The 27,952-nt window shown below is 49.3% G+C and overlaps 1 protein-coding gene across 1 annotated transcript; it reads right to left on the bottom strand.

The window, feature by feature from the left end:
- Nucleotides 1-1,439: 1,439 nt before the first annotated feature.
- Oprd1 (opioid receptor delta 1) lies at nucleotides 1,440-27,952 on the bottom strand. The gene is made up of 3 exons (XM_048349857.1): nucleotides 27,726-27,952; nucleotides 4,657-5,006; nucleotides 1,440-1,996 (listed from the first exon to the last, which is right to left on the bottom strand). Exons 1-3 carry the CDS (start codon nucleotides 27,950-27,952, stop codon nucleotides 1,440-1,442), a joined length of 1,134 nt encoding a protein of 377 aa, XP_048205814.1.

Here is a 27,952-nt window from a genome sequence, read left to right as displayed (position 1 = left end):
AGTGGCCACGCTCGTATTACACTTACAAAGGCCTTCTTCCTCCTGAGTCTTCAGCAGTTAGCCTCTGTGCAGGCAATTCTGGTTCTTTAGAGGCTCTTATACCAGATACTTGGGGGAACAGCTAGATGTTAGGCAAAGGGGACAGAATTCCTTCCAGCTTCTTTTTCAGAGTCTGCACTGGCAGTTTTGGTTACCTTTGCTCAGTGTCCTGGTGCCTCTCACCAGGCAAGCATACATGGAGCTCTACCTAGTAGACTTCTGTGCTCCAGGACAGGGCCACAGTCACCAGAGCCCTAGGGACACAGAAAGCATCCACCCTCAAGCTGCTGGCCTAATCTTGAAGCAGAGGCCCAAGCCCTTCCGCCTCAGCCACCAGCCCTAGGCAGCCAGGTCCCTTGAAGCTCCAGTTTTGAAGCCCCCCTCCAGAGGCATCTCTGTCCCTTCACTGGAAGTGACGGTCCAAGACAGTAAGACTGTTTCTTGGCTCTGTTCTGTTTGTGTCTCTTCATAAAAGAAGTCACGTGGGCTGGGGATATGGCCTAGTGGCAAGAGTGCTTGCCTCATATACATGAGGCCCTGGGTTCAATTCCCCAGCACCACATATACAGAAACCTTGAGCAAAAAGAAGCCAGGGACAGTGCTCAGGCCCTGAGTCCAAGCCCCAGGACTGGCCAAAAAAAAAAAAAAATTAGTCATGCCACAGTGGAGTGTTGGTGGCTCAAGCTGGTAATTGTAGCTACTTAAGAGGCTGAGATCTGAAGATCCCAATTCAAAGCCAATCCCACCAGCAGACAAGTCTTAGAGATTTGTCTACAAACTAACCAGCAAGAGAGCCAGAAGTCGAGGTCTAGCTCAAGTGGTAAAATGCCAGCCTGGAGCTTTAAAAGAGACCCCAAGTTCAAGCCACAGAAATGAAATCCTGGAACTTGGGGCTGGGACTCAACCCCAACATTGAGACCCCGCCCCAGGCCTGCAGGTCTCCTATGCGGAGACCCCTCCCATCCGTCCACCTCCTCCCAGCAGAGGTTCCTCCCCAGAGACCCAGTCTTGCAGCTGGATTCCCAGAGGCAGGATCCCCTCACTACCGGGCTCCTCCTGACCTCCCCGGGTCCTGAATCCCCAGTTCTCAATCTGGTCCCCAATGCCCAAAAACCCTACTGGGGGTTAAAACTCCAGTCTGTCCCAAAGCTGGAGCCCAGTCCCACGGGAGAGACTCTAGTTCTCAAGTCACAGGCGCGCCCCTCCTGGGGCCCCTATCTCCCCCCCACCACACGCACACCCGCGCACGTCCACGGATCTGTGCAGAGCGCACTGGAACTGGAGGCCACACCCAGCCTCCCGACCCTCTGTGTGTGGCCCCATCTGGATCGTGGCCCCCGCCTCCCAGGGGGTAGGTACGCTCAGGGAGGGGCGCACGGGCTTGAGGCTGGTGGGGCCCATCAGGCGGCGGCACCTCCGCCAGGGCCAGGCCCGTCGGATGGGGTGCAGGCGGTGACGCGCTCGCGGGCCGTGGCTTCGCGGGCTCGGCTGAAGCTGCCAGGCCCCGGGCGGCGGCGGCGGCCGCAGGGCTCATGGCACAGCTGGCGGAAGCAGCGCTTGAAATTCTCATCGAGGAAGGCGTACAGCACGGGGTTGAGGCTGCTGTTGGCGTAGCCCAGCGCGATGCACAGGTGCAGCGCGGCCAACACGAGCGGGTCCCGCCGGTCGATGTCCACCAGCGTCCAGACGATGACGAAGATGTGGATGGGCGCCCAGCACACCACGAAGGCGCCCACCACCACCAGCACCATGCGCGTGATGCGCCGCAGGCTGCGGTCCTTCTCCTTGGAGCCCGACAGCAGGCGCACGCTGCGCAGGCGCAGCAGCATCAGGCCGTAGCACACGGTGATGATGAGGATGGGCACCACGAAGGCGAAGAGGAACACACAGATCTTGGTCACCGTGTCCCAGTACCAGCTGGGGCTGGGGAACTGGAGCATGCATACCACTGCCCCATCTGGGGTCGGGGAGACAGGAAAGACAAAGAGGGAGGTCAGGGGCCTGGGCGCTTCCCACTTTTTTGGCTGTGTGCCTATCAATGGGGGTTGAATTCAGGGCCTCCTGCCCTCACTTGGCTTTTCTGCTCAAGTCTGGTGCTCTACCACTAGAGCCAAACCTCCACTTCTGCTTTTTTTTTGGGGGGGGGGGGTTAATTGGAGATAAGCGTCTCTCTGAGTTTTCTGCCCAGGCTGGCTTCAAACACTGATCCTCAGAACTCAGGCTCCTGAATGGCTAGGATAAGAGACATGAGGCACCAGCACCCAAGAACAACTTTCTGACCACAGGCCAGGTGGGCACCCCTGGGGACCTTGTGGGAGCCTGAGGCAGGTCTGGGGCTGTCCCAGGGTGCTCCTGGAATCTCTTGGAGCCACACAGAGGTTATAGAGCCTAAGAGATGTGAGAAAAGGGCAGGGGCAGGCGGAATCCACAGACAAAGTAAGTGTCAGGACATCAGGCTGGTGGAACCCCTCAGGGAATACTGGGTCCAAGACCTTCATTGTATAAATGGCAGGGCCAAGGTCAAAGCAGAAGCAGCATACCAACCAGCAAGTGCAAGGAGTGTGTGTGTGTGTATGTGTGTGTGTGTGTGTGTGTGTGTGTGTATAGAGGAGAAGAATGAGATGGACCATCTGTCCCAGCCCTCAGCAGGGCTGCAGTTAATGGCTTGTAAACTGAAGGCTGACAGTGAGGAATGAGGCCCTGCTGCCCAGTTAAGGCATATTGCTCAGAGGTTCTATAAGGGAACCCAAGGCTTCTGTCCCTCTGTGAGTCAAGGTGACTAAAAAGCCTCCCATCATGCTGTTCCCTTCGCCCCACCCACAGCTTTGAGCTTCTGAAAACCTCTACCCAAGCGCCAAAAGAATCAATAGATTGCCCGGTGGGTATCTCACACCTGTAATCTCAGCCCCTTAGGATTTGGGAAATCAGGAAGATCACAGTTTAAGGCCAACTGGGGAAAAATGTTGTCAAGGTCTCATCTCAACAATATAAGCTAGATATACTATGAGAATGAAATAGGTAGCCGGCGGGGCTGGGGATATAGCCTAGTGGCAAGAGTGCCTGCCTCGGATACCCGAGGCCCTAGGTTCGATTCCCCAGCACCACATATACAGAAAACGGCCAGAAGCGGTGCTGTGGCTCAAGTGGCAGAGTGCTAGCCTTGAGCGGGAAGAAGCCAGGGACAGTGCTCAGGCCCTGAGTCCAAGGCCCAGGACTGGCCAAAAAAAAAAAAAAAAAAGAAATAGGTAGCCGGATCATTGTCTGAAGCCCTGGGCAAAGACATAAGACACTGCCAGAAAAAAAACTAACCTAAAGCAAAAAAGCCTGAGAATATGGCACAAGTGATAGCTAACTTAACTGCAAGCACAAGGCCCTGAGTTCAAACCCCAGTACTAACAATGAAGAAATCTCAACCCAAGAAAGCTGAGATTCTAGAAAGCAGGGTTCGGTTCTCTGGTTTTGTTCTCTTGATTTGCTTTGTTTTGAGGCTTGAGCCCAGAGTCTCAAGCTAACTAAACAAGTGTTCTACCACTTGGGCCATGCCCCCTAGTCCTGATCCTGTCTCCCTACAGTAGAAGATAGAAAGGATAGACAGGAGTTTCTGTTTTAATTATTTAACAGCTGCTATTTGAGGCCTTGAAAAGAAGCCAGGCATTTTCCTAAGTGCCTACAGCACATTACTACACTTAACTTTCTCCACACCCTTTGAGTGAGCTCAGAGAGGTTAATTACTTAAAACAGTAGTAATGGCTTGGGCTTCTTTTCACAACAAGGAGGGGCCACATGACCAGCTATCACTAGGAAGGAATGAGCCATGACATTGAAATGTAGCTGTGCTTTCTCTCTCCAGTCCCTCCCCATATTCATCCAACAGTGGAACATTCAGGAGCCATGAGCTGGAGCCTGGATTCCCAAATGCTGGTGCTCCTTATAGTCTCAGTGGATTGTGATATGACTGAGAAATACACTGCTGAGCTTTAGGGATGTTGGTTTCAGCAGCTATACTCATTAAAACAGATTGTTACTGTCATGATTATGCATGTACTACAGGAGGTGCACCTGTCAGTCATGGCCCATTGGTAAAAAGGAGTTTGGGATGAGACCACAGATTTTTTTTTTTTAAACTCAGGACCTCCTGTCCCTACTTAAGCTTTTCTTTTTTCCCACTCAAGACTGGTACTCTACCACTTGAACCACACTTCCACTTTTGGCTTTTTGGTGGTTAATTGGAGATAATAAGAGTCTCTTGGATTTGTCAGCCCAGGCTGGCTTCAAACCTTACTCCTCAGATCTCAGCCTCCTGAGTAGCTAAGATGACAGGCATAGCCACTGGCAGACCACAGATCTTGTGCTTACTAGCCAGTGGCATTTTCATCCCCATGGTCATCCACCCATTCCTCTATAGGTCAGTCAACCACACAGTCCTGGCAAGCCACCTCCTAGATGACCAGTCAATCATCCTTACAACTGTCCACCACCACTGACATCCCCCATTGGCCAGCCATCACCTTGAAGTGCTTGGCAACAAACCCTGAGCTCCACAGGTGAGCCACCTCCACTCACCCTGGAAGGTGGGTTATAAACCCATAGAGATCAACCCCACCGCTACTTCCTTACCCCGGGTCCGGGTCACAGCCATGACCATGATGGGGACTCCAACACCAGAAGCCAGGACCCAGATGCAAATGTTGATCAGTTTAGCCTTGGCAGGTGTGCGGAAGTCTAGTGCCTTGACAGGATGACAGACAGCGATGTACCGGTCCACACTCATCATGGTGAGTGTGAAGATGCTGGTGAACATATTGTAGTAGTCAATGGAGAGCACGGCTTTGCACAGCAGCTCCCCGAAGGGCCAGGTCTCCATCAAGTACTTGGCACTCTGGAAGGGCAGCGTGCTGGTGGCCAGCGCATCAGCCAAGGCTAGGTTGAAGATGTAGATGTTGGTGGCCGTCTTCAACTTAGTGTACCTGAAAGGAAATGCCCCAGCAATGATTCCACTTTGCAGATTTCCATGTCCATGAAACTCATGAAGGTGACATGACCTGCCAAGGTCACACTAAAGGTCAGGGGCACAGGTGGAGTAGAACCTGGAGCCACGTGATTCAGCATCTCTTTCCCATCACAGCAGGTGTGAGAAGATCCCTCTGGTGGGTGGCTTTGGCAGGAAGTATTCTAGGAAAAATCGTTACTTTTTTTTTTGTACTGGTACTGGGGCTTGAACTCAGGACATAGGTGCTGTCCTTCAGCTTTTTCTACTCAAGGCTGGGGCTCTACCACTTGAGCCACAGCCCCACTTCTGGCTTTGGGTGATTAATTGGGGGATAAGAGTCTCATGGATTTCTCTGACTCAGCTGATTTCGAACCAAAATCCTCAGCCCTCAGCCTCCTGAGTAGCAAGGATAACAGGTGTGAGCCACTGGCACCTGGCTAGTACTAGGCTTTAAACGAAGACCCTCTCAAGTGATTTTTTTTTTTTTTTTGGCCAGTCCTGGGTTTGGACTCAGGGTCTGAGCACTGTCCCTGGCTTCTTTTTGCTCAAGGATAGCACTCTGCCACTTGAGCCACAGCACCACTTCTGGCTATTTTCTATATATGTAGTGCTGAGGAATCAAACCCAGGACTTCATGTATACGAGTCAAGCACTCTTGCCACTAGGCCATATTCCCAGCCTTCAAGTGATTCTTTTATTTTTTTTCAGTAGAATATAGTATTTATTAAAGCTCACAGACTACATGGGCTTTGATTATTCATTGCTTCTAAGACTTTGAAGGGATAGACCTAGGAAATTACCATTGTTTTCGAAAGAAAAAAATAAACAAGTCTGTTCTAATATTGAAAATATAGGGGCTGGGAATATGGCCTAGTGGCAAGAGTGCTTGCCTCGTATACATGAAGCCCTGGGTTCGATACCCCAGCACCGCATATATAGAAAATGGCCAGAAGTGGCGCTGTGGCTCAAGTGGCAGAGTGCTAGCCTTGAGCAAAAAGAAGCCAGGGACAGTGCTCAAGCCCTGAGTCCAAGGCCCAGGACTGGCAAAAAAAAAAAAAGGAAATACAAATTTAAGACAGCAAGGTTTTTATTTTAAAATGTTGATTTATTACTTGTATCTTCTTTTGTGTATAGAGAAGGAAGTGGTCTAAGGCTATGGTCTAAGGTCTTGGTGTAAGACCCAGGCTCTCCTTGAACTCTCAAGCTCGCCTTCATTCAGATCCTCCTTATCTCAGCCTCCAGTATAGTAGGTTCAAAAGCATGTAGTATTACAGGAGAGAGAACAAAAGAGGAGAGAGGAAAGGAGAAAAAAAGGGAAATACTGGGTTCTTCTGATGGCATTAACATAATTATGTATTTAACTTATACTGCGGAGGTGATTTTGCTAAATGTTATCAAATTGCTCTTTAAGTTTATACACCTCAAGTGATTCTTATAAACTCAGTTTGACCATTATTATTCAGTCTAACGTGCATGCTATAGAAACAGAAGGAAAGTGAAGCCCAGAGAGGAAGCATACCTTACCTAAGGTCACACACCAAAGACAGCTAAGCCAAGTAAGTACTGATTGCCAGTGTTCTCTTCCCATTCTGCCCCAAGACAAGGTAGCACACACTATGTGTCCCTCTCTACTCTTAGACTCCCTCTGATTCCACTCTGTTTTTGAAGGACAGAATGAACATGTTAAGCTATTCCTTCATGATATAAAATGTCTTTTGTTTTTGCTTTAAAAAAAAAAAGGTCTCACTCATTGTCCTCCAAGACCAGCATCTGTCCCATTCCCTCCTAAAATAGCTGCTATTTGCTCTGGGGCTGAAGATGGAAAAAGTTTTGCTGGGAGACAGCAGAATCACAAGTCTCAGGAAGTGTCTTCAGCAGGGCTAGGATCACAGCTGTGTGGGAGGCGGTCTCAAAGCCCACAGCTGACTCGTGTAATTTCGCTGCTCTTACGCAGAACAATTTAAGGCTGTTCTTTGCCTTCTATTTTGATTTGTGAAAGTTCCATTCCAGAGGGGGGCTGGGATACTAAGGAGTGGGAGCCAGGCCAGGTGAGGCAGGGGGGCCAAGCACTGACTATACCAGATAGAGCCCAAGACTGGCTCACTCTCTCTGTCTATCTCCTTTCTCTCTGTGTCCCTCCTTCCCTTCCTCTCTCCCTGCCCTTACCCCAACCACATCCTATGCTTATGGCCTCCTTGGCCTCTCTTCTCTCCTTTGTCTTCCTGCTCTCAACCTCCAGTGTCCCCCACACACCCCAGAAATTCCCTCCCCTCTCCACAAACCAGCTCAGATCACCTCTGAACCCCAGATCCCCTCACCTTCCCTGCCATACACTGACCTTGTTGTCCTTCAGACCTACAAAGCCTGCCCTGCCTCAGGGCCTCTGGACTTGTTCCCTCCACTGAGCCCTCTTCACCCACACTACCCAGCTCACCTTCACTTCATTGGTTTACGCCCTCGTTTTAATGGAGCACATCCTTTTTTGACTTCCCGAGAAAGGAAATCTGAGGCAAAAATACTATTCCTCACTTCTGATTTCTGTGTGTGTGTGTGTGTGTGTGTGTGTGTGTGTGTGTGTGTGTGTGTGTGTGTGCTGGTCTTGTGGCTTAAACTCAGGACTTGGATGCTGTCCCTGAGCTTTTGTGCTACCATATTGCACTCTACCATTTGAGCCACAGCTCTTCTGGCTTTTTGGTGGTTACTTGGAGATAAGAGTCTCATGAACATTTCTGCCTTGAGCTGGCTTCAAACAGCGGTCCTCAGATCTCAGTTCCTGAGTTGCTAAAATTACAAGCATGAGCCACCAGCACTCAGCTTCACTTCTGACTTCTTTGATACAGAATAGCAGCGGGAGGGGGGGGGCTGGGGATGTAGCTCAGTGATAGAGCACTTACCTAGCACATGCAAGCCCCTAGGTTCAATCCCCAGTAATGTTTAAAGAAAAAATAGGAGGGAATGATTTCCATCCGAATTTTGAAGGCAAGGAACTCTGGCCTTCTTCCAGTGTAACCACTGTAATATCTAAAACATTTCCCAATGGTTGGTATGTAATCTGTCTTCCTCACCCACAACACTCTCAGGATCTTCTCTATCTTTGGCAGTCTGACATTTTGTGATAAGGTGTTTTGAAGTGACTCATTTGTTCTTTTGTAGGGGCTTTTTGTTTGTTTTGTTTTGTTTTGTTTTGGTCTGTCATGGGGTTTGAACTCAGGGTCTGGGTGCTGTCCCTGAGCTCCTTTGCTCAAGGCTAGCACTCTACTGCTTTGAGCCACAGCTTCACTTCCAGTTTTCTGGTGGTTAATTGGAGATGAGAGTTTCATGGATTGTCCTGCCGGGGCTGGCTTCAAACTGTACACCTCAGATCTCAGCCTCCGGGGTAGCTATGATTACAGATGTGAATCACCAACACCCAGCTGAATCTTTCATTTGTATGGGTCTAAAGATGGATGCCCTTCAATATAAAAAGTGCTCACATAATTCTTCTATGAATTTCTTCTCCTCTGGTTTTCCAGGGATCCCATTAGGTAGATATTAAACTTTCTATATTGATTCTCCAATTTTCTTATACTGTCTTTTTGTTACAAACTCTGGGGATTTTCCTTTTCATTATCTTCCAATGCTTCTATTGACTTGTAAAAAATTATTTCGACTCTTTTATTTTGTTTTCCCAGTGCACGTTCCCCTCCTCTCACTCTTCTGTCCTTATATGCTGTTCACAGCATCTTAGTTCATGAACACAATATCGCAGAGGACACAAATAACGTCTGTATTTTCTTCTGCTGTGCACATTGTCTCCTTGCTGGAAGTACCTTGACTTGGTTATTTAACTGCTTTGGCCTCTCTCTAATATCCTGCAGATTGTCTTCAACTATCTACTGAGATGTGACAAAAGGTTAATCTACGTGAAGCACTTAAACTGTGCAGGGGGAGGGGGGCTACAAACAAGTCAGCGGCCCTGTAGAGGGTCTGAGTGATCATTTTTCCCACTGAGGCTGTTTCTCCTCCTGCCTGTGCTATACCTCGAGCTGTCAGGATTCTGGCTGTGGAACTAGGAAGGGGTTTGGGGCTCCCCCATTTTTCATTTGGTGCTTTGCTCCAGTTCTGGGTCGGCTGCCATGAGTCCACACTTTGTCTAGGTTGTTATCTTCTCTAGGGAAAAAAGCTTGTTGTTGTGCAGAACAGAGGGGGGGGTCAGCTGGCGGTGCAAGGTGTAAATATGGGGGCCTAAGGCTCCTACTACTCCCCCTGTGGACAATCAGCCTTCTACTCCTGTTTTCAGTCTACACCTCACCCCTGCTCAGCTTGTTACTCCTCTCTGCTGACTGCTCCTCATTTTCTTTATGGAAGCAGATAAAGTGAGGAACAAGAGGTGAAGTGATGTTGAGCATGGTGGTGCATACCTGTTCTCCCTGATACTCAGGAAGTGGACATAGGAAGATCGTGTTCAAGGATGGCTTGGGAAAAGTCAACACGGAGACTCTATTCAAGCCAGGCACCGGTGGCTCATGCCTACAATCCTAGCTACTCAGGAGGTTGAGGTCTGCCAGCCAGGGCAGGAAAGTCTGTGAGACTCTTATCTCCAATTAACAACCAAAAAAACTGGAAGTGGCACTTGTGGTAGAGCGCTAGCCTTGAGCTGAAGAGCTCAGGGACAGCACCCAGGCCCAGAGTTCAAGCCCCATGACTGACAAAAAAAAAAAAGACACTATTCAAAAGCCAAACTAAAGACAAAAGGGCTGGGAACATGGCTGAAATGGTGGAGCATTTGCCTGATAAGTTCAGAGCTGAATTCAATCTAATACTGCAAAAGAAAAAAGGAGGGAAAGAAAGGAAGATGAGAGGAAGGGAGGGGAGAGCTGGGCTTTAACACTGGCAAGCTACTGTCAACACCTGGTAACCACTTTGCTATGCTGCCCCCTCAATACTAGTTACCTTCCTCTCCCCACCCCACCTCTTATAGCAAGGAACCTGAAATTATTATAATTATTATAAACTGAGGTCTCTCAACTTAATCCAACTAGTATTGACTGATCTGTGCCAGGCATTGATAAGAATGATGACAACAGCCAGGCATGGTGAAACATGCCTGGAATCCCATCATTCTGGAGGCTGAGGCAGGAGGATCATGAGTTTGAGGCCAGCCTGGGTTAATAATGAGACCCTATCTAAAAAAAAAAAAAAAAAAAAAAAAAGTAAAGGCTACCAAGCACATGAAAAGATACTGAGTACCACTAATCACTGGAGAAATACCAATCAAAACACCATGACACACCATTTTTGTATTAAAAAAAAAAAAAAGAAAACAAGGGCTGGCAAGGGAGTATGAAGATATACTGGGATTCTTGCGTAGTATGAGTGGGAAGGTAAAATAGTGCAGCCACTCTGGAAAACAGCACAGCCACTCCTCAAACCTACAAGTGTCAAGCTTCTGGGCCATCAATATAGATAACATATTTTTCTGCCTTTTCTCTCTTCAGGTTTTATGATCACCCATGGGGAAGGGTGCTAAGGTTGTAGCTCAGGCACACAGACCACCCTGCTTAGCATGCGCAAAGGGCTGCATTCATTCCAAGAACTGCAAAAAAGTAAATAGTTGAAAAAATAAATAATCATCACCTATTGGACAGGACCCAGAGGGTGAGGCTGGAAAAGCTCTGGCTGAATGGTATTGACTCTGTAATGCTCTTAGGAAATCCTTGCTTTTTCTCAAAGTCGAGATCCCCATTAGCTCATCTTCAATTATGCAGCTGCTGGGACCCTTGCTCCCAACCATCCATCTCAGCCCTCTCTCTTCCTTTATGTAAAACACTGAGGGGACCACTGGGAATATGGCCTAGTGGCAAGAGTGCTTGACTCGTATACATGAAGCCCTGGGTTCGATTCCCCAGCACCAAATATATAGAAAACGGCCAGAAGTGGTGCTGTGGCTCAAGTGGCAGAGGGCTAGCCTTGAGCAAAGAGAAGCCAGGGACAGTGCTCAGGCCCTGAGTCCAAGGCCCAGGACTGGCAAAAAAAAAAAAAAAAAAAAAAAAACACTGAGGGGACCGCATATTCACTTCAAGCTCTAAATCCATCCCCTCTTCTGCATGAAGCCCTGAGTTCGCTTCCTCTGTACCACCTAAACAGAAAAAGCTGGAAGTGATTCTGTGGCTCAAGTGGTAGAGTGCTAGCCTTGAGCAAAAGAAGCTCAGAGACAGTGCCCAGGCCCTGAGTTTGAGCCCCAGGACTGGCCATAAAAAAATAAAGAAGTCTCAGACTTTCCTGTCTGGGCTGCCTTTGAACTGTGATCCTCAGATCTCAGCCTACTGAGTAGCTAGGATTACAGATGTGAACCACCAGCTACCAGGCTGGCTTTGAGCTCACAATCCTCCTGAATGCTGTGTGTCTCCTGTTACACAGATGTACACCACTACTTTTGCCTCTACCACTGAGAGAGAGAGAGAGAGAGAGAGAGAGAGAGAGAGAGAGAGAGAGAGAAACAGAGAGAGAGACAGAGACAGAGATGAGAGACAGAGACAGAGAGAAAAACAGAAAGAACACCATGCACTGGTGGCTTACACTTGTAATCCTAGCTATTCATAAGACTGGGATCTAAGGACCACAACTTGAAGCCAGAGCAGGAAAACTTGTGAGACTCATACCTCCAATTACCAGCAAAAAGCTAGAGGTGGAGGGGTGGTTCAAGTGGTAGAATCCCAGCCTTGAGCAAAAACGTGAGCGTGTGAGGCTCTGAGTTCAAGCCTCAGTACTAGTGCAAATGTACTGAGAATTCCTCAGTATCACATAAACAGAAAAAATTAATTAATTAAAATTAAAAAATGAAAAACAAAACAAAACCCACCCTACTACAGAGAGGAGCTACAGAGACACTCAAGACACATAGCTCAGAGGTAACGGTGGCAGGATTCATTCACACTCACATCTATCTGGTTGCTGCTACAGCTCAAGCTCAAAAACCACTCAGGTTGCAGCTCTAGTGTTCATTGTCCTCTGCCATCATGTTGCCTCCTGCCTGAGGTTTTCCAACACTGGCTCTGGTGAGGGTCTCAAGCTAGAGGGAAGTTTCAGGCTGGTCCAGAGGTGGGTTTGCTCTATAGCATTCTGCAACTGTTCACACATTCCTGGACTGTCTGCAACGGTCCAGGTCTTTGAAGATAATCTGCTCACTGCAACCCAGGTACAACCCAGAAGAGACACATAAACATCAGAGGTGCCCAGCTCAGCTCAGAACACAACATCTGCCTCTGTCCAATACAGGCAGATAATCGCTGTGTGCTAGGGTTTCCTTGGTATGATTTATGAGTTCTTTACCTGTGTTTGGTCTTGCTTCAAATAAATAATGAACATTTGTTGGACACATACTGTGCACCAGCCACTAGAACAAGCATTTTATGTTAATTAATCCTTGCAGCAACCCATAGGGTAGAGGGCTCAAATCAGGACATGGCTTCCCCTCCCCCACACACTCCACCCTGCCCTCTCCCATCTTCATCCTGGGCTTGACCCTGCTTGCTCTGAGTCAAGAGACTCAGCCCTGCAGGTGTTGAGGATAATGTTCACTCAGACCATTAATGCAAGGGAGCTCATTTGTTCTTAACTAAATGGAAGTGTGGGTTGTTTTTGCTTTGTTCTTCCTTTTCTGTTTCCTAAAGTAAGGTCAGGGGACGTAAAATCAACAGTCTTGAGGGACCAGGGACTAAGGTTCCAAACTCAACCAAATCCAGTGTGGATTAGACAAGGAATCATTTCATAAAGAAAGTTTCAGAACCCACCCTTAACTTTACCTGTCATAGTCACCCAGCTACTCAGGAGGCTGAGTTCAAGGATGCCTACGAAGAGCCTGGGACTTAGCCAGGAATTCTGGAGCCTTGGGCAGGGCCTGCTTTTTCCCTCTGGTCTGTCTCCTTGTACCTCTCCTTGAGCCTTAGCTCTTGGGAGGATAGCTTGGAGAAGCAGAGAGAAGTCACGAGAATCTATTCTCTTTGACTGCACCTAATTGTCTTGCTCTCTCTGGGCCTCAGTCTCCCCATGTATACAGTGAGAGGGGAGGTTTGACTTTATTGAGATCAGAGGCTTTTCCGGTGCTGAGATGTGACCCAGAGCTCTGTGCCACCCCTGCCACACCCAAGTCCAAAGTCAAGGCATCAGCCAGGCTGCTCATCCTCTAAAGGCCTCCAGAGGCCCTGCCTCTTGGAGCTCCAGCTGAGTCCAGGTGGTCTTTAGTTTGTTCCTGCATTTGGTGACCTCTGCTTCCTTCTTCCTGTGCCCTTCTCCTCTTCCCCCTGTGTCTCCTACACTTGTTCTTGTCATTGGCGTTTGGACCCACCCAGGTAATCCAGGTGAGCTCACCTCAGTATTCCTAACTTGAAAAAACAAAACCAAAAAAACAAAACAAAACAAAAAACCCAAAAAACTCTACTTCTTTTCTCTTCCATGTACTCTCCTGTCTGGGTGAAAGTGATCAGAGAGATGTGTTCTATTCTTATTGAGCTATCAGTGTGGCTAGCTGATGCTCATGGATGGGACATCTCCAAAGCAGACTGGGCCCATGGTTTGAGACCACCTCCCATATAGGCTAAGCCCAAAGATGGGGCCATCTTCAATGTCATATAGACCATGCATGGGACCAGCAGCATCCCAACCAATAGCCTTTACCATTCAGTGCTGAATTCTATCATATTTGCTCATTAAAGATGTCTGGTGAGGCTGGGGATGTGGCTTAGTGGTAGAGTGCTTGCCTAGCATGCATGAAGCCCTGGGTTCGATTCCTCAGTACCACATAAACAGAGAAAGCTGGAAGTAGCTCTGTGGCTCAAGCAGTAGAGTGCTAGCCTGGGTGGCGGGGGAAGAAGAAGAAGTTGAGGGACAGTGCCCAGGTCTGAATTCAAGCCCCAAAGCTGGAAAACAAAAATATCTGGCAAGCTAAACACTGGTAGCTCATGCCTGTAATCCTAGCTACTCAGGATGCTCAGATCTGAGGGCTGCAGTTCAAAGCCAGCCCAGGCAGGAAAGTCCATGAGACTCTTATCTCCAATTAACCACCAGAAAGTCAGAAGTTGCACTGTGACTCAAGTGGTAGAGTGCTAGCCTTGAGCTAAAGCGTTCAGAGATAATGTCCAGAGTTCCAGCCCCATGACCGACAAAAAAAGTGTTAGTGAAACTACTTATAGGTTGTTCATGTAGGCCGGTTTCTGTGCTAGTGGCATAGGTGTGTTCATTTGCTCACTGAATCAGCACAACTGAACAGGTAAATAAGCATCCTATCACCATCTTTCAGAGGGCAAAGTTGAGCCTCAGCCAGGGGAAGTGACTTACCACAGTGCCCACAGCAGGGTGTAGCACGGCTTGAGTGGGGCCTCAAGTCCTAGAGATTCTAGACTCCACACTCGTAACCACTAACCCATCTTCTCCCAGTACGTCCAATTCAGCTCCTTTGTTTGACAAATGAAGGACCAGAGGCTGGGTTAGTGCAGGGATCATAAAGGCTCTGCCCACTTCTGGGAGCAAATAGCTTAAACAAAGCAAGTGCCATCCTCTGGAGTCCAGCTGGGGCTCCCTCTATTTGCAGACAAAGGGTGATTGCTCTCCACATGGGCAAAACAAGCCCAGTTGGGCAGCGAAGGCTGCAAGCTGTGTCCCTGCCCACCACTTAACAGGGGTGGCAAGTGGCCAGAAATTAATTAGCTGTCTCCGCTTTGGCAAAGGCTGAGGAAGGAAAGTAGTTAATTATAATAGAGCCCATGGAGCCTGTCATCAGAGAAGATTAAGAAAGGGCTGGAGTCAGCGCCAGTGGCTCACGCCTGTAATCCTAGCTATTCAGGAGGCTGAGATCTAAGGATCATGGTTCAAAGGCACCCCATGCTGAAAAGTCCCTGTAAGAGCCTTTTTTTTTTTTTTTGCCAGTCCCAGAGCTTGAACTCAGGGCCTGGGCTCTGTCCCTGAGCCTCTTTGTGCTTAAGGTTAGCACTCTACCACTTGAACGTCACTTGCAGCTTTTTTTTTTTTTTTTTTTTGAGTAGGTCACTGGAGATAAGAATCTCCTGGGGACTTTTCTGCCCAGGCTGGCTTTGAACTGCAATCCATAGATCCCAACCTCCTAAGTAAGTATGATTACAGGTGTGAACCACAAGCACCTAGCTTCTGTGAGACTCTTATCTCCAATTAACCACCAGAAGACTGGAAGTGGCGCTGTGGCTCAAAGTGGTAGAGCACTAGCCTTGAGCGAAAGAGCTCAGTGACAGCGCCTAGACCCTGAGTTCAAGCCCCACAATGGGAAAAAAAAGCCACAAACAAACAAACAAAAGGGTTGGAACATGGAAATATAGGGTCCCTGAGTGGAACACGAATGGGGAGGTGGCCAAGTGACACTCAGTTCACTCCAGGTCAAGAGCCATAACACACTCAGATCAAGAGCCATAACACACTCAGATATCCCCTCCATCACCTGGTCCTGTGTCTTTGTGGATGCCCTGGTTGCCCACAAGAACAGCATCAGTGCCTGGGTTCCTGGAAACAGGGCAGGTCCTTCCTATAAACTGCTCCTGACAAACCACCTGAGCATCAGAGCCTCGATTGGGGCTCCCCACCCCACACCTCCTCACAGAAGTGGCAAGACAGGGATGAGAAGGGTATTTGACATAGTAGGGGAGGGGAGAGGGAAGGAATGAAAGGGAAGGGAAGGAAATTGAAGGGAAGGGGAAAGAAGAGGAGAACGGGACTCTGCCACTTCCCATCTATGACTGGCAAGTGAATTATCTCTGAACCTTGGTCTCCTCATCTAGCACATGGAGAGAAACAAGGTTCCACATCATCAGGAAGTGCTTTCAGTGAAGTGGATGGGCCACTCGCTCAGTCCTTGAGAAAGCACAGTAGTTCCAGTTTGGGGTTCATTTGTACCAAGTCCATATGCCAGGCTTTGCTGGAGAGCCTTTTCTCAGCTGGTTTGACAAGGCCTGGACAGACAGAAGGGGTGCCTAGTGGCTGCCTGCCTCTCCCCTAGGGAAAAATGCAAAATCACCAGATGTGGGTACTCCGGGACCTTTGGGAAGACAGGCTTTGGTAACCAGGGAAGCGGATGATTCCCATCTGTCTGGCAGGGGCATGTGGTCTGGCCAAGGGGCAGCAGCCTCTCCCTTGGTTTCATGTCTGCCCCTGGGTCCCAAGTGCTGGACAAGCAGCCTAAGGCTTCATTAGCCACAGCTTGCTGCTAGGGGCCACGACGCAGGGCTAAGGCATAGATGCCTCATCCCCCTTTATCTGTGCACCTGTGGCCTCTCTACCAAAAACTCTCTTCAGCAACAGGCCTGGTTCCTCTCCTCCAGGGTCTCTCCATGCAGAGCACAGCCCTGCCACCCTCTCCCCAGACCTGTCTCACTTTCCCTCACCACCTGTGGCTGGTCTTGTGTCAGTTGGTTTTTTGGAGGTTGTGCCCTCGAGTGGCAGCTCCACCAGGGCAGGAATTGTCTTGGTGGCTGCTATGTCCCCAGTACCCAGAGAAGTGCCCAGTCTTTCAGACGATCTGCACAGCGGATGTTGTCATGCATTTGACACAGGTGTTTTCTGCTGCCCTCATTTTGCTGATGACAAAATAGGTTTGGTTTTGCTGAGCCTGAGACCTGGATTTGAATCCTAGTCTGTGTGCCTGGGAGGATGGAGCTGCCTCTCCAGCCACTGGCGCCGCCCTAGGGAAAATGTGGTACTAAGTCTGGAAGGTGGCATCAGCGGCCGGAGGCTGGGCTGCCCTGTGCAGAAACCCACTACTCACTTCTCATGATGTTCCCAGACATCACGGCTTCTACCCACCCTTTGGCATCCATCACTTACTGGAAAGACACAGAACCTCTTCAGGCCTGTTTTCTCTTTCATGTGTGTATGCCGGCCAGTGGGGCTTGAATGCAGGGTCTTGTGCTTTTGCTCAAAGCTGGCGTTCTACCACTTGAGCCACCGTCAGTGTAAGGTACTTCAGGCTTTTGGTTAGTTCAATGGAGATATGAGTCTCTTGGATTTTTTTTTAAATTTTATTTTTTTGCCAGTCCTGGGGCTTGGACTCAGGGCCTGAGCACTGTCCCTGGCTTCTTTTTGCTCAAGACTTGCACTCTGCCAACTTGAGCCACAGTGCCACTTCTGGCCTTTTCTATATATGTGGTGCTGAGGAATTGAACCCAGGGCTTCATGTATACGAGGCAAGCACGCTTGCCACTGGGCCATCTTCCCAGCCCCAGTGTCTTGGATTTTTTCTCCCTGGGCTGGCATGGAATGAGGACTTTTCAAGTCTCAGCCTCTTGAGTAGCTAGGATTACAGTTGTGAGCTTTCAATTCCTGGCTATTTGTAATTTGTAAACGAGAAGAGCTGAACTTGACAATGGGGATGACCAAAAACCGGGCAAAAAAGTTCCAAGTATGAGCTCAGGGCTCAGAATGACACTCTTCTGATTTCAATCGAACCTTGAAATGTTGGATATATGAGGTCATTTCTCTGAGCCTCAAGTTTCTTCAACCACAAAATGGGAACAATGATACCTCTTCTTCAGGCTCTGAAAATGAAATGGGAGTTTGTTTTGTTTGTTTATTTTGCCAGTACCAGGGATTAAACCCAGGGCTTTGTACTCTTGGTCAGCTTGCTTGCTTATGGCTACTACTTGAATCACACTTCTAGTCCAGCTTTTAGCTGGTTAACTGAAGGTGGAGTCTTGAAGAATTTTCTACCTGGACTGACCTCAACCCAAACTCCTTTGAGGTCAACCTCCTGAGTAAGATTACAGGTTTAAGCCACCAGTGTCTGGCTATGTGGGTGTATATATATATTGAGAGAGAGAGAGAGAGAGAGAGAGAGAGAGAGAGAGAGAGAGAGATGATAGATGTGCTTGACACTAAATATACACACAATCAGGTGTTTCTAAGTAGGGCATCCCCCATGATCCAAAGCTCTATGCTTGTGGCAGGTCAGCTCTGCACAGATTCACCTCTCCCTGTGTGGAGTTCTTTGAATAGGGCTTTTTTTTTTTTTTTTTACCTCCCAAGACTTTGAAGTTTGTTCCACTTGTCAAGAAAAACTAGGAAAGCTGTAGAGGACAGCTTCTTTCTGAACACACCCTTTCCAGCCAGAGACAAAGCCGCTGATTTCTGCAGCTGTGCTGGGAGTTATAAATCAAGAGAACACAGCCAGACACCCCATCCTACCCCACACCCCTCAACTCTAGCCTGCATGATGGCAAATTGCTAATTTAAGCCAGGCTTTCTGTTCTACCCTGCGATTATCCTTCTTCCTGTACATGTTATAATATTCTGGGTATCCAATTTGATTTTGAGGTCCCAGGGATTTTAGTTAATCAAATCATGCCTTGCCCTGGCTCAGCCCCCTGCCCCTCAAAGTCCAGACATCTGGCAGCTGAAGGGTATGTAATTCTGAGACCAGAGCATCTGAGATTCCTTCTTTTAATCTCAGCTGCTAAGAGTAGCCTGAAATTGTTCTCATCCTGCCTCCCTCCCCCACCCTCAGTCCTGGGGCTTGAACTCAGGGCCTGGGTGCTGTCCCTAAGCCTCTTTGTGCTCAAGTCTAGTGCTCTATCACTTGAGCCACAGTGCCACTTCTGGCTTTTTCTGAGTAGTTTGTTGAAGATAAGAGTCTCACGCACTTTTCTGCTGAGGCTGGCTTCGAACCACAATCCTCAGACCTCAGCCTCCTAAGTAGCTAGGATCCGTGAACCACTGGCTCATCTTGTCCTTTGTCACTTGAATCTCTAGCACCAAACTTCTACCCAGTATTTTCCAACATCTGTTTGCATTCCTTCAGTAATGAGAAGCTCTCTATATCACACAGAAACAGAGACCTTCTTGGAGAGCTTTGACTGTGGAGCAATTTCTTCTGGAAATAATACAAGGTATGCACAAACATATGTATTCAAACACATTCATAATAGCATTGCTTCCATTGGCATGATAAAAGGAATAAAGTCTTCCCCAAAAGGAATATCTCCTACAATGTAGCTATCAACAATCACAATGGTTTTTGATTAGGTTTTGTGTGGTGTGTGTGTGTGTGTGTGTGTGTGTGTGTGTATGGGTGTGTGTGTGTGCACATGTGTTGGTCCTGGAGCTTGAATTCAGGGACTGGGTGCTATTCCTGAGCCTTTTTGCTCAAGGCTAGTGCTCTACCACTTCAGCCACAACTTTACTGGCTTTTCAATGGCTAATTTTAAAGAGTCTCACAGACTTTCCTACTTGGGCTGGCTTCAAACTGTGATCCTCAGATTTCAGCCTCCTGAGTAGCTAGGATTACAAGCATGAGCCCCTACTCCTGGCCAACAATGTTGTTTTTAAAAGATGTTTTATGGCATGAGAACATGTTCCTGATGTAAGTAAAAAGACATCTTACAGGTAGTATGATGGCACATGCCTGTAATCACAGCATTTGGGCAGGCTGAGGCAGGAGGACTGCAAGTTCCAGGCCAGAAATTCATATAGAGAGACCCTCCAGAGAAAGAGACAGACAGGCAGACAGAGACAGAGAGAAAGAGAGATAGACAGATACACTGTGATCCTAATTTCACTATGTATCCTAAATTTATTAAAACAAATTGTGAGGTATAATTTCAGCTACTCAGAAGGCTAAGATCTGAGGATAGTGATTCAAAGCCAGCTTTGGTAGAATGTCCATGATACTCTCCAACTAACCAGCAAAAACCAAACAAATGAAACAAAACTGGATTAGGAACTGGGCACTGGTAGCTCACACCTGTAATCTTAGCTACTCAGGAGGTTGAGACCTGAGGATCATGGTCTGAGGCCAGCCCAGACAGCAAAGTTGCGTTGAGACTCTTATCTCCAATTAACCACCAGAAAGCCAAAAGTGACACTGTGGTTCAAGGAGTAAAGTGCTAGCCTTGAGCTGAAGAGCTCAGGGACAGCACCCAGGCCCAGAGTTGAAGCCCCATAACCAACCAAAAAAAGGGAAAAAAAAGAAAAGCCAGAAGTAGTGCTGTAGTTGAAGTGGTAGTGCTAGCCTTGAGCACACAGCGACTCAAGGACAGTGCCCAGGCCCAGAGTTCAAGCCCCAGGACTGGCAAAAATAAAACTGGATTAGTGGTAGAGCACTATCCATGAATGAAAAAAAAATCAAAGAAGAGAGCATGAGGCAGAGTTTAGGCCTGGGTTCCAGCACGCACGCGCGCACACACACACACACGCGTGTGTGTGTGCATGCAGAGAAGCAGAAAAGGAGATAGGAAGGAACTAAATCAAAATGGCAAAGCATTTCCCTGAAGCAAGATTATGGGTAATGTCTGCTTTTGCTTAAACTTCTCCATATGTTCTGAAATAACTACTTTGTTTCCTTTATTGTAAAAGAAAATTTCTACTATTGAGCTGATAAAATTTCCCTATAGCATCCACCTAATAATTCTAGCTTCTCTGGGGCTCCATAAATGCTGATTGAGTGAGTCAGAAGCAAGCCTCAGCCCTCTTCTAAACAGCCAGAATCACAGAAAATGTTTATGGGCTACTTAGCAAATGCCTGGTTCTGTGCTGAGTCCTTCCATTCTTCCTGGCACAACCTATGGCCTCCTCCTAGTCACCCCACTTCATAGATGAGAAAACCAAGGATCAGAGAGGTAATACATGGATTGTTCAAGCTCAGTCTCATAGGAAATGTCCCAGTTAGGCCCATGATTCCAGATCAGTTTGGCTTCAGTGCCTAGGCTCCCAGATGCATTTACCCCACGTAGAAACCTCAGCGGTTTGCACCCTCACCAGGCACCAGTGCCTCACGCCTGAATCACAGCTACTCAGGAAACTGAGATCTGAGGAAACAGTTCAAAACCAGCTGAGGCAACAAAGTCTGTGAGAGTCTGATCTCCAATTAACCACCAAACAACAACAACAATAATAATGATAATAGCTGGAAGTGGAGCTGTGGCTTAAGTGGTACAGAGCTAGCCTTGAGCAAATAAGCTAAGGGACACCACCCAGACACTAAATTTAAGCCCCACTACCAGTACCCAAAAGAAAGAGAATGAGAAAGATTTTCCCTCTTTCCTGCCCTCTACCCTGTTTCCCACTTTTCCTGGACCTTCATTCTCCCTGCATCTCATGGCTGGAAAGGGCAGCGTAAAGGTTCATGGGTTTAAGACTCAGAAGACAGACCTGGGTTTGAACTCCCACTCCGCCCCCTTGCAGCAACAGGCACCTGTGTCGCCTGTCCCTGTCTATGAGTAAGAACAAGCCCCACTACAGGCTTGCAATGCAGCTCACAGGCCACTGACCTGCAACAGGGACTCAGCGCCATGGGGACTCCTTGGATTTATCAGAGAGGTCTGTGAGTCACATACACTTCCCCAAGGAATAAGCCCAAGACCTAGGAAGCAGCAAGAGCAAGCAATTGTCACAACCTGGCCAGGGCCACAAGGTCACAATGCCCTAATCGGCCATTCCAGTTCCCTATATCCAATCTCCCCCATCCATGCCACCTCCATACCAAGACCTTCTTCTTGAACCTCATTCTGTTCTCTGGCCTGTGACCTAAAAGCTCCTTCATTTCCAAGCCTGGGGACCAAGGACAGGTCCAACCTTAGAGCTCACACCCAGATGGCAGCTGGAGCCCCAGGATGGCCCCTGACCCCTAACACAATCACACCAGCTTGTCTATGGCCTTTCCCATGCCCCACGGAACACACCCTTCTACATACCTGGGACCAGTCCATGGAGTCTGCTTGGGAACTTTGGGAGGCAGGGACTAAAGGGTCACACTGGTCACAGGCTCCACAAAGCTCTGCCCATAGCCAGGGCTCTTAACAACCATGGGGAAATGGAGAATGCTTGCAAGGTCCTTCCTGCTTTTTCCCTGCAGCCTGTCCATCATCACAGCTACCCAGCCCTGGTACTCGGCTGGGCCTCCCAGCCCTCTGCAGTGCTCCATATACCCACTGACCCCGCGGTTCCTTCTGCCTGGAACGCCCTGCCCCTACCTCTCCAACTGCAGCTCCTTCTTGACCACTCAGCCCAGATCACTCTTCCAGATGGATCCCCCACTCCCGGGCCCAGGAAGCTGTACTTGACCCTGGAGCTGTAACTCACCAGGGGATCCTGCAGCACTGGCTGTGTTAAGAGTGTGTGTGAGGCTTATGTGGGAGATGGGGCAGCAGGAACTGAAGCTGGACCAGCAAATGCTTGTTGAGTGCCTAAATGTGTGACCCACACATGACTAGGACAAGGACGAATGTGGAAAATGTAATCAGGCCTCAGCAGCCACACACTTTACCCACCTGTAACAGTAGTTGAGAACCTACTATGTGCTGGGTGCTAGGCTACAGGCTTTTACTTGCATGACTCTATTGACTCTTTCCAAAGACTTATCATGATCACCTCATGTTCTCTGTGTGTGTGTGTGTGTGTGTGTGTGTGTGTGTGTGTGTGTGTGTGTTGGTACTAAGGCTTGAACTCAGGACATTATGCTCTGACTTAGCTTTCTCTGCTCATGGCCGGTACTCTACCAATTGAGCCACACCTCCATTTCCAGTTTTTTGCTAATTAATTGGAGAAAAGAGTCTCTTGGATTTATATTCCTGGGCTGCCCTCAAACCTGGATCCTCAGACCTCAGCCTCCTGAGAAGCTAGGAATACAGGTTTGAGGCACTGGTATTAGTTATTCCCACTTTTTCAAATGAAGAAACTAAGCTGTTTAGCCATGTCACTATGATGCAGGTCAAGGGGGATCTACCTAACTCAGCCATGGCAACACGGTGTCAGCTCACTGGACTCCTTCCTGGCCTAGGAGCCTGAGTCCTGATCCCAACCTGCACAAGAGAGAGGATGGAGGGCTGGGGATATAGCCTAGTGGCAAGAGTGCCTGCCTCGGATACACGAGGCCCTAGGTTCGATTCCCCAGCACCACATATACAGAAAACGGCCAGAAGCGGCGCTGTGGCTCAAGTGGCAGAGTGCTAGCCTTGAGCGGGAAGAAGCCAGGGACAGTGCTCAGGCCCTGAGTCCAAGGCCCAGGACTGGCCAAAAAAAAAAAAAAAAGAGAGAGGATGGAGACAAGGAAGTAAGAGGATGTGCAAGTCCTCCAAACACTAAACAGGGACTCAGTGCTCCCAATTCAAGTGGACACTTCAGCAACTTTCCCCCCAGAAGCCCCTGGTACCTGGACAGTAGACAGAGGGGACAACCATTCACCCACAGGGAGCCTGTACTAACTGCCAGGCCCCATTCTGCTGTATGCCTTACCTTGCATTCCCCTGCATGGAAGGGGAAGTACCAAATTAACTAGTTTTTAGGAACAAGGTACTCGGGGCGGATGAAGTCACAGAGGCATCTAAGAAGAAGCTAGCCAGCTTTCTAAGCTCCTCGGTGGGTGGCAGAGCAGCACTTGACAAGGAAAAGAGCCAGAAAGACACGCAGAGGACATGAAGGGTCAAAGAAAGCCTGACATGCTCGCATGAGGCAGGGCTGGCACTGGCTGGAAAGAAGAGGAGGATGCTGGGAACAGTAGGGAGACACAGAGCATGCAAAGCTGCAGAGAACTGGGTCTGGGGAGACCAACGTAGGGAAAGGTGCAGAACAGATAAAAAGCCAGCTGCGAAAGGACTGACCCTGTTCTCCTGCCTGGGTTTGGGAGCGGGCAAGACGGAAGTTCTAGGCCTTGTGGAGGGAATAGAAGATCAAAGAATCTGCTAAGCCTTTGACACCCCCTCCACCCTACCCCAGAGGGCTACTGATGGGGACTCTGTGAGCAGCCAGCCAGCGGAGGACACTGCCGGTGCCGTGAGAGCCAGGGCACCTCAAGGCCAGAGCAGAGTCCAGGAACAGGGAGCAATGCTCTGCCTTGGGGACCAGATGGCTCACGATTCACAGAAGCCTTGTTCTGGGAACACAGGCTGTTTGCTTGGAGCACAGCTCCCAGAGGCCCCTTCCTGGCATCCAGGATGAGTGGGCTCTTCAGGTGTGTCTGTGGAGAGGGCCAGCATGTGAGGGCGGAAGAATGGAGGGCAGTTCGTGACCAGGCATTCTGAGAGTCCCGCTGCCTTTTCTCACTTCTGGGCCACAGCTCTTGCCTTGGCTGCCCCTCCTCGTCCTTCACCTCTGCAGAGGTGGCCTTGGATCTCTCCTAAGTGAGACCCCACTGCTACCACCAAGGCCCCAAGCTCTTTGTACAACTTCACATTTCAGCTTTTGGAGAACAGGCTGGCACCAGTTTTCTTTGTTTCCTCACTGCTACATCTAGCAAAAGACATTGGTAGAATCTCCTAGAAGGAGTTAATGCTTTTTTCACTCCTGGGTCTCGAAAGGCTCAGATTTCACACTTCAATGCCCCTAGAACTCACTCCAACCCCAGATGCACGGCTGATATTCCTACTTCTGATATTCCTACTTCGCAGATGAGGAACTGAGCTTCACAGCAGTACAGTGGGTAGCTCAGAACACAGTAAGAGGCTTTAAACTCACATAAGATGCTGTGCACTAGTAGCTCATGCCTATAATCCTAGATATCCAGGAGGCTAAGATCAGAGGATTATGGTTCAAAGCCAGCCCGGGCAGGAAAGACCATGAGACTCTTATCTCCAATTAAGCTGCAAAAAGTCAGAAGTGGAGCTGTGGCTCAAATGGTAGAGCACTAGCCTTGAGCAAATAAAGCTCAGGGACAGTGCCCAGGCCCTGGGTTCAAGCCCCAGTATTAGTGCGCGCACACACACACACACACACACACACACACACACACACACAATTTATATCTGTCTGGGTCTGAAGCCCCACTACACTATACTGCTTTCCTGCCTAGGTTCTCTCTCTCTTGTAAACCACTCCATTCCCCAAACTGCCTAAGCCAAATAGGCAAAATTCATTCCAACACTGTCATTTAACCAATTTAGTGTTGTTTTTAGTTTAATTGGTGGTGCCAGGTTCCACGTGGGGTACAAGGAAGTCCCAGACAGTCACAGCACTGGAGGAAACTTTAGGGGGAACAAGGACTTTTCTCCATCCTGGCTCCATCCCTGTCCCCATTTCTCTTGGGACTTTCCCAGCAGAAATGGAGCCCTGGGCAGCTTCCCTGTCCAGACCTGCCTCTCAGCCCTACTACTCTCCTCCTCCCCCCCACCTCCCTTCCCAGGATGGCAGCCAGGAATGCACCAGCTGAATGGCTAAAGGATCACAGTCCTCAAGTCTCCCATCATGCAATGCTTTGATTATGCCTACCCTGAGCAGCTCTGGAGCTGGGTCATAATATCAGCTTTCTAGCTCTGGGTCTAGCGCTGGTTATGGTATCTGAGTACAAGTCACCTTGTCTCTGGATGAGGCACAGATTCATCATTTTATCTGTAAAAATGTCATGCAGGGTTGCAGGTGAGGATTAAATCATTCAACCCAGAGAGAGTCACCACACAGATACCTGGCCAAGGAAATGTCTTAGCTAGACTTGGGGTGCTATGGTGTCAGCTATGTCCTTTGCGCATATATGAGTCCAAAGCCTCCAGAGAGGAGCACGAGGTGGGAGGCCCTCCCCTCGCTGTGCCATCCGCCCAGCAGCTGGGGCCCTGAGAGAAAGCTGGAAATGGGGAACAGATGCTCAGCTTTTCCCAGGTTGGAGCCCCAGGAGCTCACCGAGAGAACATGTACATGCCAGGAACTCTCCAAATCAAGCAATTCCCAGGCATACCTTAGGACCAGTGCCTTCCTCAGTTCACACTGGATTTTTCAGGACTGCAGAATCTAATCTCGATGCTCCCCCTGACACCTCCTCACAGCCCTATTCAAAAATGATCCCGTTCTATAGATGAAGCAGCTGAGATTTAAAGAGACTCAGGGATTTGTCCAAACCACAGAGCCTGCTTGTGTCAGAGCAAGGATTAATAATAGGTCAGCTAAACTCTAAGCCTACAGAGGGGAGAGACTGGCTCATAAAAATGAAGGTCCATCCTCCCAGGCTTGGGAGAATGGTCATGCTTCACACAGGGAACTCCTGTACCCTCCATTCTTTCTAGGGGAACAAGGTTTCCCTGGAGCAACAACCACCACACTCCAACCCATGTTCCAACACACCAGCACCACCACATTCTGCCCTACAGACAAGCCTCCTCTTTCCAAAGAGATTGACTCTCTATTCTTCAGCAGGGAAATGAGCCAGGTGGGAGGGGGCTGGGGAACTGGAGTTGGTCCTCATTGGCTGTCCAGTGGCCAAAGTTGAAAGTCTACAACTCCAGCCTGGGCCTATGAGCTGTCCTCTGCCTTGCCTGCTGATACCATACCACAGCCCAGAGAAGTCTAGGACAATATTCTCAGTCAACCAGCATGAGAGATCATCTCCAACTACCAGGGCTATTTTGGAGGGGTCTTGAGGGAAATGCTTGTTTAGACTGGCTCCAAACTCACTCTGTAGCCCTGGCTGGCCTCAGGTTCTCATTTCTTCTGCCTCTGCTTCCCTAATAGTGGGATTACAGGAGTTTGCCTCCGCACCCAGCTACTAGAGTTTCTCTTAACCCTCTTTGCAGCTATCTAAGCTGATGGGGCTTTGTCAGGAGGGCATAAGCTGGAGCAAGACTGAGATACCAGCACTGGCCACAGATGCAAGAGACCTGCACTCACCAGGCAAAAAGCCCACATTTACTCAGCTCCTGCCCAAATGAACCACCATTTCCTTTGGTAGTTCCCTTCTCTTGGATAGGAGGGAGAGTGTGGAAGGAGGATCCAGACCTCTCCTGACTAGCTGGCTTGTCTGGGGAAGGGAGCACCTGCTAGCCGATAGCCACTGCCCACTGTGTCCAGGCGCCACGGGCTCTCCATTGGCAAACACCACAGCACAAAGGTGCCTAAAGCCTGCCACGCTGGATGTATACCTCCTCTTGGGGTTTCAGAGGTTTGACAAGAAACAACATAGTCACACTATCATATTCACATAGAGAATTACACACTCACAGTTGGGGACAAACACCATCACAGCAACCCCAAAAGACGCTGAATGGCAATGGTGGCTCATGCCTTGTAATCCTAGCTACTCAGAAGGCTAAGATCGAAGGATCACAGTTTAAAGCTAGCCCTGGCAGGAAAGTCCATGAGACTCTTATCTCCAGTCAACCATCAAAAAGCCCAAAGTGGAGCTGTGGCTCAAGTGACAGAGTGCCAACCTTGTGGAAAAAAAAAAAGCTAAGGGAGAGCATTAGGCCATTAGTTCAAGCCCCAATACTGGCTGGCTAGCACACACACACACACACACACACACACACACGTGTGACCTGCTAAGTGTCCTCACAGCAAGGTGCAGACATGACACAGTGTTCCTGTCCCCGCAGCCTGCCCAGTGCCCACACTCAGCTGGCTCCTCCAAGGACCCCAGGCACTGTGAAGCATCTCCACCCACCCCCTGGGAGGTTTTAGAAGACCAAACACTCACTTGTACTGTCACAAACAATCACCCACTCACAAACTGTGACAGACACACCAACTGTTGCCAAACTGTCCCACAGCCTTGATCCAGACGCCAGAGGATGCCAACGGATGATTAAATGTTATTTAGTTGGCCTAGTGTAAGTGCGTGTGACACACATCTCCAAGGAAGTGGCCTCCCCGTGGGGCCCCTGAGAGGCCCGGGGAATATCGGGGGGCGGGGGGGTCTGGGGTTCAGGTCCCAAATCTGTGGTCCCCTCCCTTAGCCCCCCCACCCCGCTCCAGGCCAAAACCCCGCGGCACCTGCAAGCCCCAGACTCACCGGACGATGCCAAACATGACCAGCACGTTGCCCAGCAGCCCCACGGCACACACGGCCGAGTAGAGCGCAGTGATGGCGACAGCCAGGGCGAGGGAAGAGGCACTCCGTGCGCCCGGGGGCCCCGACGCATTGGCGCCCACGCCGGGGAAGGCGCTGGGGTCGGCGTCGGAGATGTTGGCGAAGACCAGGGACTGAGGCTCTGCGCCGGCAGAGGGGGCCGGCTCCAT

The sequence above is a fragment of the Perognathus longimembris genome, chromosome 7 (assembly GCF_023159225.1).
Source record: "Perognathus longimembris pacificus isolate PPM17 chromosome 7, ASM2315922v1, whole genome shotgun sequence".
Lineage (NCBI taxonomy): Eukaryota > Metazoa > Chordata > Mammalia > Rodentia > Heteromyidae > Perognathus > Perognathus longimembris.
This window is presented reverse-complemented; position numbering and strand designations above follow the sequence as displayed.